The 16611-nt window shown below is 40.7% G+C and overlaps 1 protein-coding gene across 6 annotated transcripts; it reads left to right on the top strand.

Annotated features, from left to right (window-relative positions):
* The first annotated feature begins 11714 nt into the window (after positions 1–11714).
* On the top strand, positions 11715–16401 carry LOC123411486 (probable isoprenylcysteine alpha-carbonyl methylesterase ICMEL1). Of its 6 annotated transcripts, none has more exons than XM_045104442.1 (11): positions 11719–12367; positions 12984–13060; positions 13230–13299; positions 13427–13507; positions 13620–13694; positions 13778–13879; positions 14195–14332; positions 14851–14916; positions 14992–15192; positions 15304–15394; positions 15704–15913. In XM_045104442.1, the coding sequence occupies exons 1-11, from the start codon at positions 11763–11765 to the stop codon at positions 15782–15784; spliced, it is 1587 nt and encodes a 528-aa protein (XP_044960377.1). In that variant the 5' UTR covers positions 11719–11762; the 3' UTR covers positions 15785–15913. The 6 variants fall into 6 exon arrangements, with proteins under 6 accessions (XP_044960380.1, XP_044960381.1, XP_044960377.1 ...); XM_045104444.1 differs by having other exon boundaries at positions 11723–12367; positions 15049–15192; positions 15704–15910; XM_045104440.1 differs by lacking the exon at positions 15704–15913 and adding an exon at positions 15929–16401 and having other exon boundaries at positions 11729–12367.
* The last annotated feature ends 210 nt before the right edge of the window (positions 16402–16611 follow it).

Genomic DNA, 16611 nt, shown 5'->3' on the forward strand with positions numbered 1-16611 from the left:
TTTGACACCCGGCTGCTCATGATTTACACTTTATGCTAGGAAGACCAAGCATGACGGGCTATATGATTTTGTAGGGATATCATCAATTTCATAATTTCCCATGATTGGGCAACATTCTCATGCTCAAGTTGTTTAAAATTCATAATCTGATTTTTAAGAGAAATAACTTTCGTGGAAGGAAAATACTTTGTGATAAAAGCATCTTTGCAGTTATTCCAAGAATCAATACTATTTCGTGACAAAGGTGAAAACCAGATTTTAGCACGATCACGCAAAGAGAACGAAAATAATTTTAGCTTGACAATATCATTATCCACATCTTTCTTCTTTTGCAGATCACACAATTCTACGAAAGTATTTAGATGGGATGCGACATCCTCATTAGGATTACCGAAAAATTGCTCTTTCATAGAAAGATTCAACAAAGCGGCATTAATATCATAAGACTCCGCACTAGTGGCGGGAGGAGCCATAGGAAAGCTAATAAAATCATTGTTATTTGTATTGGAAAAATCACATGACTTAGTGTTCTCTTGAGTCATCGTGACTACGCAAATAAGAACACAAGCAAGCAAGAGATCCAGGAAGAAAATGGCAAAGGAAAGATGGTAAAAAGGCAAACTTTTTTGTGAAGTGGGTGAGACGAAAATGAGAGGCAAATAGCAAATAATGTAATTGCAAGGAGATGTGATTTGTATGTAGGAACCTGATAGATCTTGACTTGATCTTCCCCGACAACGGCGCCAGAAATCTTGATGCTCCTCGCAGGTACGTTGGTCTCCCTCCAAGCTTAAAGGGTGATGTAACACAACGACGGCAAGTATTTCCCTCAGTTAAGAAACCAAGGTATCAGTCCAGTAGGAAGATCAACAAGGCTATGTAAGCAGCCCCTGCAAACAAATAGCAAGTCTTCACAACCCAACGCGTAGAGGGGTTGTCAATCCCTCGTAGGTAAAGTAAGGATAGATTGATAGATGCAATTAAGAGTGATAGCAAATATAATGCAACAAGGTATTTTTTATAATGTAGATCTAAAAACAAAAGAGCAAATAAAGTAGAAAAGCAAATAACAAGGTAGAGATTGTAAATAGATGATGTGAAGTAGACCCAGGGCCATAGGTTTCACTAGTGGCTTCTCTCGAGAAAATAGCAAGCGGTGGGTAGACAAATTACTGTTGGGCAATTGATAGAAAAGCAAATATTTATGACGATATTCAAGACAATGATCATGTATATAGGCATCACATCCAAAATAAGTAGACCGACTTCTGCCTGCATCTACTTCTATTACTCCACATCGACCACTATCCAGCATGCATCTAGTGTATTGAGTTCATGGAGAAACGGAGTAATGCCTTAAGAACGATGACATGATGTAGACAAGATAGATTCATGTAGGAATAGACCCCATTGTTTTATCCTTAATGGCAACAATACATGTGTGTCATGTCTCTTTGTGTCACTGAGATTGAGCGACGCAAGATCGAACCCATCACAAAGCACCTCTTCCCGTTGCAAGATAAAAAATCAAGTTGGCCAGACAAAAACCAAATATCAGAGAAGAAATACGAGGCTATAATAATCAAGAATGAATATGTTTTCATAGATCTGATCATAAACTCACAATTCATCGGATCCCAACAAACACAGTGCAAAAGAAAGAGTTACATCATATGGATCTCCAAGAGACCATTCAATTGAGAAACAAAATGAGAGAGAAAGCCATCTAGATACTGCCTACGGACCCGTAGGTCTGATATCAACTACTCATGCATCATCGGAGGAGCACCAATGAGGATGGTAAACCCCTCCATGATCGTGTTCCTCTCCGGAACGGGCTCTAGATTGGTTTTCGTGGCTCTGGAACTTGCGGCGGCTAAAACAATTTTTCGTCGACTCCTCTAGGGTTTCTAGAATATTGGGGTATTTATAGAGATCGGAGGCGGTGGAGAAGCTTCCACACGGCCCCACTAGACACCAGGTCGCGTCAAGTGCCTCTGGCGCGCCGTGGTGTCTAGTGCCCCCCTGGGCCTGCTGTTTCTCAATCTTGGCCACCAAGTTTCCTTCTAGTCCAAAAAAAATCTTCGTAGAGTTTCGTTGCAATTGGACCTCATCTGATATGGATTTTCTGCAAAGGACAAAAACAGCAAAAAACAACAACTAGCACAAGGCACTATGTCAATAGGTTAGTCCCAAAAATGATATAAAATTGCTATGAACTCATTATAAAACATCCAAGAATGATAACATAGCAGCATAGAAAAATAAAAAATTATAGGTACATTAGAGACGTATCAGGAGGCGGCGCTCTGTGGGGGTTCACAAAGTCCGATGCCATGCCGGCCGAGGTACTTGTAATTGGCTAGGCCTGCGAACGGCTGGTGACCACCGCGGAGACGATCGTATGATCGTGCATCGACTGCGCCGCTTTGATACTTGTGATGTGCGTTGGGTTTTTCGTGAAGAGGAACGGGTTATCGCAACATAATGTGGGTAAGTATCCCCCTCAGTTATGAAACCAAGGTTTATCGAACCAATAGGAATATCAACCACAACCGTCTTCAGCGGCTGCACACAAAGGAACAAACAACTTGCACCTAACATGGGCAAGATGGTTGTCAATCCTCTTGCCTTGTTATTTGCAAGCAAGTGAGGTGTGTAGATAATTGTAGATACAAAATAAAATAAAAACAAGTAAATGGCAGCAGGGTAATGAAGGTTTTAACAATATGTTGTGAATAGACCTCGAGGCCATAGTTTTCCCTAGTAGCATCTCTCATGAAAAATAGCACACGGTGGGTAAACAAATTAGTGTTGGGAAATTGACAGAAAAATGGATATTTATGTGATATTCACGGAAATGATCATGTGTATATAGGCATCGCGTCCATAAACAAATAGGGCGACTCATGCCTGCACCTATTACTATTACTCCACTCATCGACCGCTATCCAGCATGCGTCTAGAGTATTAAGTAAACCAGAATAATGCATGAAGAACAATGACATGATGTAGACAAAGTAAACTCAAGTAATATGAATAAACCCCCATCGCTTTATCCTTAGTAGCAGCAACACAAAGACACATCTTGTCCTCTTCTGTTACTGTGATATAGAAATTCGCCAGGTTGAACCTACCACAACGCACCTCTCCCATTGAACAAATATCGATCTAGTTGGCCAAACTATTTCAATAGATCGGAGGGAATTACGAATCTATCATAATCATGCACATAAGAATCATATAAGACTCAAATATTTATCATGAATAATCTGAACATAAACCCACAATTCATCGGATCCCAACAAACGTACCGCACAAAAGGAATTACATCATATGGATCAAAGCGAAGATGCAATGATCATTGTATTGAAGATCAAAGAGAGAGAGAGATTGCCATCTAGGTACTGACTATGGACCCGCAGGCCTATGGTGAACTTCTCACATATCATCGTGAGGGCGACAAGGTTGATGAAGAGGTCCTTCGTGATCGACCGCCCTCCGACAGGGTGCCGGAACGGAGCTCCAGATGGCATCCCGTTGGAACACAAACTTGCGACGATGTAAAAACTATTTCGGGACTCCCTCTGGTGTTTTTAGGGTAGATGCGAATTTATAAGCCAAAGAACGGAGTCAGGAGGGCCACGAGGGAGGCACAAGCCATCAGGGCGCAGCCCCCCTAGGCCACGCCCTATTGTCTTGTGGGTCCATCGTGAGGCCTCTAGCCTTCTTCCGATGCTCGTTGGTCTTCTTTTGGTTCAGAAGAAATCACCAAAAAATTTCATGGCAATTGGACTTCGTTTGGTATGGAAAACCTGAAAAGTGAAAAACACGTAGAAAACAACAACTGGCACTGGGCACTGGGTCAATAGGTTGGTGCTAAAAATAATATAAATTGGTAAATAAATACCCCCAAAAGTATTCTAGAATGATAATATATCAACATGGAACACTCAAAAATTATAGAACGTTGGAGACGTATCAAGCATCCACGGGCTTAATTCTTGCTCGTCCTCGAGTAGGTAAATGATAAAGACAGATTTTTTTGATGTGACATGTTATCCATGATGTAACCTTATGCATGTATGCTCGCTGAGAAATGATGAATTAACAAACATTAACACAACAATACTTATAGGTATAAGCAGCAAATCACTAATTTTTCAAATTATACAATACTAAAAGATTGTTTTACCCTCCATCTTACCCCCATTCATTTTTATTATATTAACAAGGCATGGATCCATCTTCACCACATTAATACGAATGTCAAGCACCACGATGTCCAAGTCAGGCAATTGGATAATACTTTTTCAATATGCATCAACTTTTTATTCTTCATTTAATACACGAGCATGATCCATTGGACATAGCATAAAGGTGGAATAGAATATGGTGGTAGGTTTCAAAGGGTAAAAGTGGAGAAGATAGTCTCACATCAACTAGGTGTACCAATGAGCTATGGAGATGTCCGTTGATAGATATCGATGCGAGGAGTAGGGATTGCCATGCAAATGATGCACAAGAGCTATAAGTGTATGAAAGCTCCACTAAAGCAAAGTGGGGTGTGCATCTAACATGCTTGCTCGTGAAGACCTCGGGCATTTGAGGAAGCCCGTCATCGGAATATACAACCCAAGTTTATGAAAAAGTGATTCCCACTAGCATGTGAATGGTATAACATGAGACTCTCTATATGAAAGACAAGGTGCCACTTAGAGGCACAAGTGTGGTAAAGGATAGTAGCAAAGTCTCTTCTCTCTTTTTCTCTCATTCATTTTTATCATGGCGGGCTCACTTGGCCTCCCCCATTTTTATTTCCTTACTAGGACAATGCTCTAATAATGATGATCATCACACTTATATTTACTTACAACTCAATATGAAAACTAATAGGACAATATGACTCTGAATGAATGCCTCTGGCCGTGTACCAGGATGTGCAAAGATCTAGTGTGACATGTATATAAAATATGATGAACGGTGGCTTTGCCACAAATACCGTGTCAGCTCTATATGGTCATACAGAGCATTAGGATGATGAAAAAACTAATCATGTGAAGTGACGTTGGCATTTGCATGACAATATATCTCAGAATGGCTATGGAAATGCCATGATAGTTAGGTATGGTTGCTATTTTGAGGAGGATATAAAAAGGTTTATGTGCAACAACGTGTGTCATGTCATGGGGTTTAGATGTACCGGCGAAAGTTGCACCGATCCTCAAGGTGAAAACGGGCAATGCACGGTGCCGAAGAGGCTAGAAAATATGATGAGGTGAGATTGCATATGTCCATGGTGTCACATTAGACATAAAGAACACATATACTTATTACAAAGTTTTATTAGTTTTATCCCAAATCAAAGTACTACTCGCATGCCTCGAGGAAGAGGGTTGGTAGGATTAACCATCGCGCAACTCCGTCTCAAAACAACACTAGGATTTCAACGAGGAATAGAAATGCTCACACATCATAACCATGCCTTTTTAATTTTTTAGATGAACAAGAAGTTTAACATATCTTAATATCTACACCTGTATGAATTAATAATAATGCACTCACACCTTTTTCATATCACCACATCAATATCATTAACCCACAATTTCTCTATATGTGCTACATGATGGTTTTAATTATCACTCATTGAATACTCATTTTTTTATCTAGTGTTATAACCCATGCAAATTACTGTCACTATTTGTCCAGCTCTCAAACAAATATAAGTGAAGAAGAGAGCATAATATTTCTATAAAATCTACACGCCATTGTGTTCAAAAAGATATAAGTGAAGTACTAGAGCAACTGCTAAGCTCAAAAGATATAAGTGAAGCACATAGAGTATGCTAACAAATTGTGATGATGTGGTCTCTCTCTCTCAAATAGATGTGTCAAGCAAACAATGATTGTGGCAAACTAAAAGTAAAAGCAAACAAAAGCGAATAATGCTCCAAGCAAAACTCATATCATGTGATGAATAAAAATAGAGTTCCAAATAACATACCGATGGATTGAGACGAAAAGAGGGCATGTCTTCCGGGGCATACCCAAGCTTAGACGCTTGACTATTCCTAGAATATTACCTTAGGGTGTCTTGGGCATCCCCAAGCTTAGGATTTTGCTGCTCCTCAATCCTTTGTCCATCGGGACAATACCCAAAACTTGAAAACTTCAATCACATAAAACTCAACAAGACTTCATGAGATCCGTTAGTATAAGCAACTTATTAAATACTCTCAGGTGCTGTTACAAGTTGATTCTTATTTTATTTTAGCTTAGTGTACTGTATCTTAACTCCTCCATGGCTTATACCCTCCGATACAATCCATAGCATCATCAAAACAAGAAAGCTACGCATGCAAAAATAGAATATGACTGAAACAAAATAGTTTGTAGTAACCTGTAATGAAATTATACTTCTTTAACTCCAAAAATTATGAAACATTATGAAGACCTGAGGAATCTGTATATAAATACTGTGTACAAAATTCAGCTTAAAAAGACTTCCAGTAAAATCAAATAAATTATGCACTCAACGTCAAAGTTTCTGTTTTTGCACCGTATCAATTCTACTCATCATGCAAATCATCTCAAAGGCTTTACTTGGAACACACACTAATTAAAACATAAAAACACAATCATTGCACAGGCAATAATCATGTTATCACAAACTAAAAAAAGCAAAAATAGAGATAAATGTTGGGTTACCTCCCAACAAGCTCTTTATTTATAGCCATTAAGACACGCTTGAAATTTCAAGGATGCTCACATAAAAGATAAGAATTGAATCTGTTTTTGCACCGTATCATAAAACATGTGACAAGAACATTGAAGTCTAACATACTTCATATGCATAGGCATTTTATAAGCAAACAATTTATCAAGACAAGAAGTGTCTAGCATAAGCGAGTAGGAAGAATGAAACATTAACAATTTGAATATCAAGAGAGGTAAGTGGGTAACATGAAAATTTCCATAACCATATTTGCCTCTCTCATAATGATTACATGTAGGATCATATTCAAATTCAACAATATAGCAATCATGCTTTTCATTCAAGGAACTATCATGAATCACTTTATAAATTTCACAATTTTTGGATTCATGATTTTCAAGCAAGACCTCATAGAGATAATCTAGTGCACTCTCACTAGAAATTGATTCAACACAAACAGGTCTTTTGAAAAGATTAGCTAGTGGATGAGGACCCGTTTATCTTAATTTTTACATTTTACTTTCTGTTTTGGTGTGGCAACGATAAAGATAGCATAGCTAGGCAAGTAAACTAGAGAGCAAAGACGCAAACTAGTGACAAGCAAAGGTGGATACTTTTGTATTTTTATTTTTTATGGTACAAGCTAAATATACCAACAAATAAAAAGAGGAACAAGTGGATGAAATTTTGTGTGGAGTTACTTGGTAGTTGGTGATGATATTCCCCTGACAACGGTGCCAGAAATCCTTCCTGATACTTGTGATCTCCGTTGGGTTTTCCGTGAAGAGGAACGGGTTATCGCAGCACAATGGGGCAAGTATTTCTGTTAGTTATGTAGCCATTGTTTATCGTACCAATAGGAATATCAACCACAACCATCTTCAGCCTCTCTACACACAAAAGAACAAACAATTTGCACCCAACGCGGGCAAGAAGGTTGTCAATCCTGTTGTCTTGTGGTGTGTAGATAATTGCAGATAGCAAAATAAACAAAAAACAAGTAAATGACAACAAGGTAATAAAGGTTTTATCAATATGTTGTGAATAGACCCCGCAGACATAGTTTTCCCTAATGGCATCTCTCATAAAAAATAGCATACGGTGGGCAAAAAATTATTGTTGGGAAATTGACAGAAAAGCGATAGTTATGCGATATTCACGACAATGATCATGTGTATATAGGCATCACGTCCATAAACAAATAGGCCGACTCCTGCCTGCACCTATTACTATTACTCCACTCATCGACCGCTATCCAACATGCATCTAGAGTATTAAGTAAACCATAATAATGCATGGAGAATAATGACATGATGCAGACAAAGTAAACTCAAACAATATGAATAAACCTCATCGTTTTATCCTTCGTAGCAGCAACACAAAGACGCATCTTGTCCCCTTCTATCACCGGGATATAGAAATTCACCAGGTTGAACCTACCACAACGCACCTATCTCACCGGAGAAATACTAATCTAGTTGGCCAAACTATTTCCATAGATCGGAGAGAATTATGAACCTATCATAATCATGCACATAAGAATTATATAAGTATTCAAAGGAGACTCAAATACTTATCATGAATAATCTGAACATAAACCCATAATTCATCGGATCTCAACGAACGAACCGCCCAAAAAAATTACATCATATGGATCAAAGCGAAGATCCAATGATCATTTTATTAAAGATCAAAGAGAGAGAAATTGCCATCTAGATAGTGACTATGGATCCATAAGTCTATGGTGAACTACTCACACATCATCGTGAGGGCAGCGAGGTTGATGAAGAGGCCATCCGTGATCGATCCCCCCTCCGACATGGTGCTGGAACGGAGCTCCAGATGGCCACCCGTCGGAACAGAGACTTGCGGCTGTTTAAAAACTGTTTTGGGACTCCCTCTGTTGTTTTTAAGGTAGATGAGAATTTATAAGTCAAAGAACGGAGTCGGGAGGGCGCGCCTCCCCCAGACCGCGTCCTGTTGGCTTGTGGGCCCCTGGTGAGGCCTCTAGCCTTCTTCCGATGCCCGTTGGTCTTTTTTTTGGTGCAGAAAAAATCACTAAAAATTTCAGGGCAATTGGACTTGTTTGGTATGGAAAACCTAAAAATGAAAAACACGCAGAAAAACGCAACTGACACTGGGCACTGGGTCAATATGCTAGTGCTCAAAAATAATATAAATAGGTAAATGAATACCCCAAAAATATTCTAGAATGATAATATATCGACATGGAACCCTAAATAATGATAGATACGTTGGAAACGTATCACGCTTCAACGAGGAGCTTGCCAAGATTGGGAAGAAATGGTCGCTCAATGGCACTTTCACGGCATGGGACGGACAAGGGCGGAGCTTCTCAACCAGGATCAACGTTGGCCGAGGTGACCATCTACATAACGCAAGAGGAGCAAAGCAACTCCTTCTCGAGCACGACCCAACGGTTGGGCAGGGTTGTTGTTCCCCTCGTCGTTCTGCGGATGGAAGGATCACTTTGATGTCGACGACAAGAATGACGATAGAGGTGTCATCGGCCAGCCCGACTAGGCTTATGAGGTATGAGGTCACAATCTGCTGCAAGTTACTTTAGTATTTGTAGGTTTTAGTTGAACGGGCGATATATCATCGTTCGATTTATATAAATGTATCGAACTTATGTTTGTTTTCATGAATTTCGTCATCTTTGCATGAATTATGTTCGAATTTGTTTATATTGTGGGTCGAGGTTTACGATAAAAGTTGAACCCTAGATGTCTCTTACACGTTTGAACACGTTCGTGGATAAATACTACTTCATCCATTACTAAACATGAGAATTTTTAGAGGCTATAATACGGATGTATATAGATATATTTTAGAGTATATATATTTATCTATTTTATATATTGCCTATATTAAAATCTTTAAATATATTTAGAAACTTATACTCCGTATTTAGGAACGTAGTGAGTATGTTTTTTCTAAGATAATATCATTGGGAGTCATAAAACTTGCATCGCATGTTCAGTTTGATGCTAGAACTTTAAAATACGATATTGTGGTCACTTAAATTGATCAAGCGTGCATATACGGTCTCATGACGCGTATGCAGGCGTATTCTTGTGCATGACCCCACCTATGATTGAGTGGTGACCCTCATGTGATATAATTTCACACAATGCACCCTCATATATTTTTTTATTTGCAGATAAAGACAACCACGGCGACGCAACACAAAACCCTCCTCGCATTTTTTATATTTACGAAAATCCCACATATATGCAAAAAATTAACACCAAAGAAGGCTCCGCCAGAACTTGTTCGAACACCCAAATAATATTTTAAAAATATGTTTGAAACCCAAATATCTAATACACACATTTATAAAACACACATGTTTATATTATACTCAGGTTTATAAAATATTTTAGAAAACATTTAATGTATAATGTAAAAATATTTGAATATAACTATTGCTTACCATTTACTAAATATTTTTTATATAACACACTGGTTTATATTGTGATGATTTTATTTACTAATCATCATTTGTATAAATATTTGAACATATCTTTATTACTTAGTTTTACAAATATATTTTTAAAAATAGTTCGTGTAAAATGGGCCACATTATCTGCAGCACATTTAAGCTCCACATTCATCCTCATTTAGTACATATAGTGTCCTTATCCCTAGTTAACATACGGGCAATGGGGTCATTGTGTCTGTGCCAACTTGTATTGAATTGCTGGTTTTTGTTTTGAGTCAGGTCAGATTAATTTGTTATTAACTTTTGCACATATGTGCAGTACTGTGGTCAGGTTTTTGTAAATAAAAGAATGTTAGACGGTTTTGTACAAAAACGTGACACGGTAGTTGGATTTTTTCATAAATAATTTTTTTAAAGATGTTTTGTGTAAAAACTGCAACATATCCGCTGTCACTCTTCATTGGCAAGTTGGGTCATATGCATGGATACATCGGCATATGACACTATATCTACACGCATTAGTCAACTTAGCTGATTACAAATTCGTATTTTTAAAGTTATAAGACCAATTTCAATGTGGGGATTTATTTTGTCCGCCCCGTTCGTTTGGATCAGCGTAAATAAAAATAATGACCCAACGCGTCGATCCATTATCAAATCGCGTCCGCTTCCTGTTCGCGTTGACCAATTTCGGGCTTAAATTTGGAAATGAAATGCGCGGACGCGAAGCGGACGGACACGCCCCCTCGATCTCCGTCCCAACCATCGCGGTTAACATAATTTATGACGACCGTCATCCTCGAGCCCACGCGTCAGCAACCACGACCGGCCTTTTTTAATCCTGCGTTGTGTTCCGGCCATCTGCTTTCAGAACCCTCCCCCGTCCCCATCTCGTCACCCCTTTGTTTCCTCGTCGACGACCCAACAGCCATGGACAACGGCGACAACCTCGTCGTCAATGCCAGCGCGATGCTTCCAGAGGAGGTCGCCTACCTGTAGGCTAAGAGGGCGATGCACCAGGCGCACGAGCGCGCCCGTGCTACGCCCGGCTTCTTCCAGAACACCCTTGTCGTCCACCCCTGCGCGCTTCTTTCAGAGGAGACCGCCTACCTTCAAGCTAAGATGACGTTGCGCCTGGCGAACAAGCGCGCCCGTGCTGCGCCATCGTCGACACCAGCACTACCCGACCTCGCCCCCGCTCCGGCACAACCCGACCTCGCCGCCGCCGTCGAGGACGCTTAGTGTTTTTTCTTTTTTCATTTATAATGTAACGAACTATTGTCGGCCTTCGTGGCCGGCTTTAATGTTTAATTATGCATGATTGGTGCACGCCGACAAAAATAGATCGAACCAGCATTGGACGCATACGTCGACCCAAACGTCGAAGCGGTCGTTCGTGTTCGTCTGGCCGACCCAGGGCGATTTAAAAAAAATAAGAGTATGGATGTTTTGGACAAATGCTCGTGTGTATATATATATATATATATATATATATATATATATATATAAACGAAATGCTCGTACGTTTGGTCGCGTTGGAGATGCCCTGAGAAGACACAAAGGTCTGCACTCCGCTGCAGCATGTGGCTCTTGTGCAAAGACTATACTCTGACACGTGGGCGGAGGCTTCGAAGAGCCCACCAGTCAGCCTCCCGGTCACTAGAGCACCCCTCGCCGCCGGTCAAGCAGCGCCGCCGGATCCGGCCTACCTCCGCCCTAAAAGCGCCGCCATCGTCATCACGTGCAGCTCGGCCACGGCCTGCGACAGCGCTGAGGCCAGACCAACGATACGTCCGCGTGTTCCCCACCAAGCTTTTGCCAGGTCCGAGCAAAGCATCCGCATCGTGTTCTCCGTGCCAGAGCGGCCACCTTCCGGCCTCCCCCCACGATCTCGGGAATCTCGCGCCCCCCGCCGCGATGGAGGTGGAGCTCCCCGCCCGCGCCTCCTCCTCCCAAGCCAAGGCGAAGGAGACGCCGCCGCCCTCCCCGGCCGCTTCCGCTTCCGCCACCGCCGCACCACCCGCGGAGGACGCGCCGCTCCTCCCGGGCGAGGGCGTCGTACGGCGGCGCGCGGTGAGGGAGCGGTTCGCGGCGCGCAGCCTCTCCTTCCGCCGGGACGTCGGCCACGCGGCCTCGGAGACCTTCCTCCTCACCCGGCTGACGCTCTCCCTCCTCCGCTACCTCGGGTACACCCGCCGCCGCTTCCTTTCCCACTTGTTATTCGCGCTTTCGTTCTGTTGCCACCACTTCCACTTGGTGATCTGCTTTTGCTCTTGGTCCGATTCGATAGTATGTTGTGGCTTGTGGGGCGGAGCTGGTCTTCCTAATTATTTTTGTCATGCATGGGATGGGAATTAGTAATGATGCTGGGGCCAATGGTGGTCGGCGTTCCACTGAATAGACCTTGCCCAGGCTCCTTGAATAGGCTGGTTCCGCCAGTTGTGGCATTTATTTCGGAGAATCTGTGTGTCTCAACATGTTTAGCACCGAGCGGATCGAATGCACGATAATGTCAGGAGAGCTGATAATCTCATTGAATTAAAGTACACAAGCATAATGAAATGGTAGAGTAGAGAGGTGGAATGGTTTCAGGTCAAGTCCGAGGCAGATTTAGCTAGTGGTGTTTCTCATAATTCTTCAAACTTCCCAGTCATTGTGGAACATGGGGTGATCCCGGTTCAAAAACATGGAAAGGGGTGGAAGGAAACATGGAGAAAAGTTTCAAGTCATCGATGATCATTCGGTTCATCGCAACGTTTATGATTATCCAGTTCATCTTAATAACTTGTCGGATTTATGCAGGATAGGCTACAGATGGATTCGTCAGTTCCTAGCCCTCTGTTGTTATGCTCTATTGCTCATGCCTGGCTTTATTCAAGGTTGGTGTTTCGAAACCCTCCATTTGTTCTTCATGAAATGAGTTTCCTATCATTGTCTCGTAATTAGAATCTAGAGTGATATACTTGGTATGATCATTGCTTCCAAATCATGTTTGATATGATTTATCTCATATAGTAGATTTAAATTTGTGTTTTTGCTTTATTTCAGTTTTATATTATTACTTCTTCTCAAGCCAAGTTCATAGAAGTGTTGTATACGGAGAACAACCAAGAAACAGGTATTTCTATCATTTTCTGCGAGTTTATTGCCATCCACACGATAGCGCTACTCAATAAACCGATTTGTAATCTATCTTGGTATATTTGATAAAGTAGATAAGTTGTTGATATCTTGTACACCTGCAGGTTGGATTTGTATATACCAGCTGGCACAACAGGGTTGAAACCAGTTGTGGCATTTGTCACTGGTGGGGCATGGATCATAGGGTGAGTACAAGTATGTACTGTATTAAACCTCAACAACTTTCTTTCCCTTTGGCTTTCTAGAACAGTTTTATATTTTGTATTGACTTTGTGTGAAGCAATTTACATATCTCAGGTACAAAGGGTGGGGTGCCCTTTTAGGCAGACGCTTGGCAGAAAGGGGCATTTTAGTTGCATGCATTGATTACAGGTACTAGGAATAAATCCACATATACAAAATATCATGCTTCTTATGTATCATACTCATGGAGCATAGCAATGATTTGTTTGCAGAAACTTCCCTCAGGGGACTATTGGTGACATGGTAGAAGACGTATCGCGAGGAATCTCATTTGTCTGTAACAATATAGCTAGCTATGGAGGTGATCCTGAAAGGTTTATAACTTATAACTGGTCAAAAATTTAAGCTTGGCTATTGCAAATCACAAACATTCCTTGTAATATATGTCCTATACATGTGCACATATGAAAAATCTTCTGTGGTGCTTTAGAAATTCATTAGTGTGGAAGTTGAGGTAGAATGTATAGAAGGCGTTGTTCATTTCATTATTCATCTTTTCTAGGACTATAATGGTGTGACTTAAAACAAGGACTTATGTTTCGCTTCCAAAAGATCATTGCTGCACTATATCCTGAAAGCATATTATAGTCATTTTGTTCTGATATTTTCTATGTACATCATGCTAACAGGATTTATCTTGTTGGACAATCTGCTGGTGCACATATTGCTGCTTGTGCTCTCATAAATCAGGCTATCAGAGAATGTGGTGAAGATACTTCCACTTGGAGTGTTGCACAGCTAAAAGCATACTTTGGTATTTCTGGCGGGTAAGCATGGGACTAGCAGAAATTGTATGCCCCTTTTTCTTGGCAATCTGCATGAGTAATCAGTTTATTGCATTGTCAAATATTGTCAGTCTGTCCAATAGAGTTTGTCTCTACCTGCAGCCTGCAATTTAGTCTCTTGTGCTTATTTGTTCGGCAGAATGTGAATATGCCTGTTATAAATTATGATGGTGGAATAGTGCCAGTAATCAGTTTCGTGCACTGTCAAGTAGAGTTCATCTCTACCTGCAGCCTGCAATTTAGTCTCTTGTGCTTCTTTGTCTGGCAGAATGTTAATATACTTGTTCCAAATGAAGAGGGACAATTTGCCTTTTCAGCAATGCTAGCTTGCAAATTACAGTCTCCTGCTACACTGCTACTTGTGGATACCTTTAGCGCCTTTGTCCAAAATTTAACCGTGTGACCTATTACACTTTATAGGAGCATCATTACCGATTCACACACAAGAATGCCTGAGAGTAGCTGTATTGTCCTTGACATTTTTTGTTTTGTTTCTGCAGTTATAATCTTCTTAACTTGGTTGATCATTTCCATAGGCGTGGTCTTTACCGGTCCGTCTTCCTCAGGTATTTATCTTTGAATGTTAGCATTTATTCATGTTTTGACACCAATTTTTATTTTCCCTTCTGTGAAAAAGGAAGGCAAATTTCTTGCCTGCTATTGTCAGGATACTATACCATTGGAACCTTATGTTTCAGCATTATGGAAGGCGAGGAATCATTGAGGAAATTTTCTCCAGAAGTCGTGGTTAAGGACGTAGCAGTTAGATCCGCAGTCTCTTTGTTGCCACAAATCATCCTTTTTCATGGGACAAGTGACTGTTCAATGCCCTCTGCTGAAAGGTGGGTCAAACTGAAATCATTGGCAACATCAGATTTTATAACTGTGCCCTCTCATGAGCCTTTACATGTATTCTGGATATTGGTATGAACTGACTCAATCAAAAAGTGCAGTGAAGCATTCCTTGCTGCTTTACAACAGCGTGGTGCTAAAGCGGATCTATTCTTATACGAAGGAAAGACACATACTGATTTATTTCTTCAGGTAATCATTACGAGTTGTGACTAGCACTGTTTGAAAGGAATTCTTTGCTTGAACATTTTGACCCTCTTTATAGTCTTTCGAAGTGCTTAATTTATCCATGTTTAAATAGGAAGTACATTGTTTTCTTTGTGAACTTAGTATTTTTGTGATTTCGAGCATGGTCGTGAGTCTTGCTCTCGTGGGAAAAAAAGTGCTCGGTTTAGAGTATAGCCCTTTGCTTTGTTGTTTTTTCGTGCTAGGTTTGCTCATATATCGCTAACTGAAAACCTCTGGAGCTCAGTAGAAAATGATTGGGTTGTCTTGGTGTAGAGTGCAGACGTACTTAGACGATTAGAAGATAAAGGACTTGCTATTTCTAGAGGGCAACTTTTTTGTGTGATCAACATGTAGGTTGAGTCTTATTATTGTGATATTATGCGAAAATTATTTACCACTGAGTTGCTGATGGTACTTGTCGCTATCGTTTTTCTGAATTTGGATGCTTATGGTTCTGATGCCCGATCCCTTCTTCTGTTATGAATATTGCAATTAAAGGATCCTCTTCGGGGCGGCAGAGATAAAATGCTCGAAGAGATTGTCGCCGTGATACAGAATGATGATCCAGGAGCGTCCGCTCTGCAGCTCGCAGTGCCTGTTGCACGCCGCCTTGTTCCTGAAATCATGCTCAGGCTTGCTGGGAGAGTGAGCCCTTTCTGAACATGGTGATGATTACTGAACACGATGACTAGCAGGCAATTTATTCTAAGAAAACCGTATACTAGTTAGCTACAGAGTTTATCTCAATTATTGCGGAAATCAAATTCGTTTTGATGGCCTGCTGTAGTGTTAACTGCCCAAGAGATATATATCTCTGCGGTTATGTACCTTCCTGTAGATCATTGCCACTATTGTATACTTGTATTGTATCTTGGTGTATAGCATGGCTCATTATTTTCTTAGGTCTTCAGCCTCGCATTGTATACAATTTTATCTTGTGTAATTGGAAGAAAAAGCCAGCATGTGATTGATATCGCTGTGAAACCTAGTTAGTTATGGAAGTGCTGATGGCTCACAAAAACATGGATATAGAATGGAACTAAGTCAATTTGCACATCAAAGCCTGTGCAATTTTAGGGGTAGAATCTTTAAACCTGTTACACATGAGATGAGCGATTAACGTTCAGGAACGTCGACTTACAAAATTGACGCTCATTGACTTGAAAATAAGAATTGATATT

The sequence above is a fragment of the Hordeum vulgare genome, chromosome 7H, assembly GCF_904849725.1.
Source record: "Hordeum vulgare subsp. vulgare chromosome 7H, MorexV3_pseudomolecules_assembly, whole genome shotgun sequence".
NCBI classification, from domain to species: Eukaryota; Viridiplantae; Streptophyta; class Magnoliopsida; order Poales; family Poaceae; genus Hordeum; species Hordeum vulgare.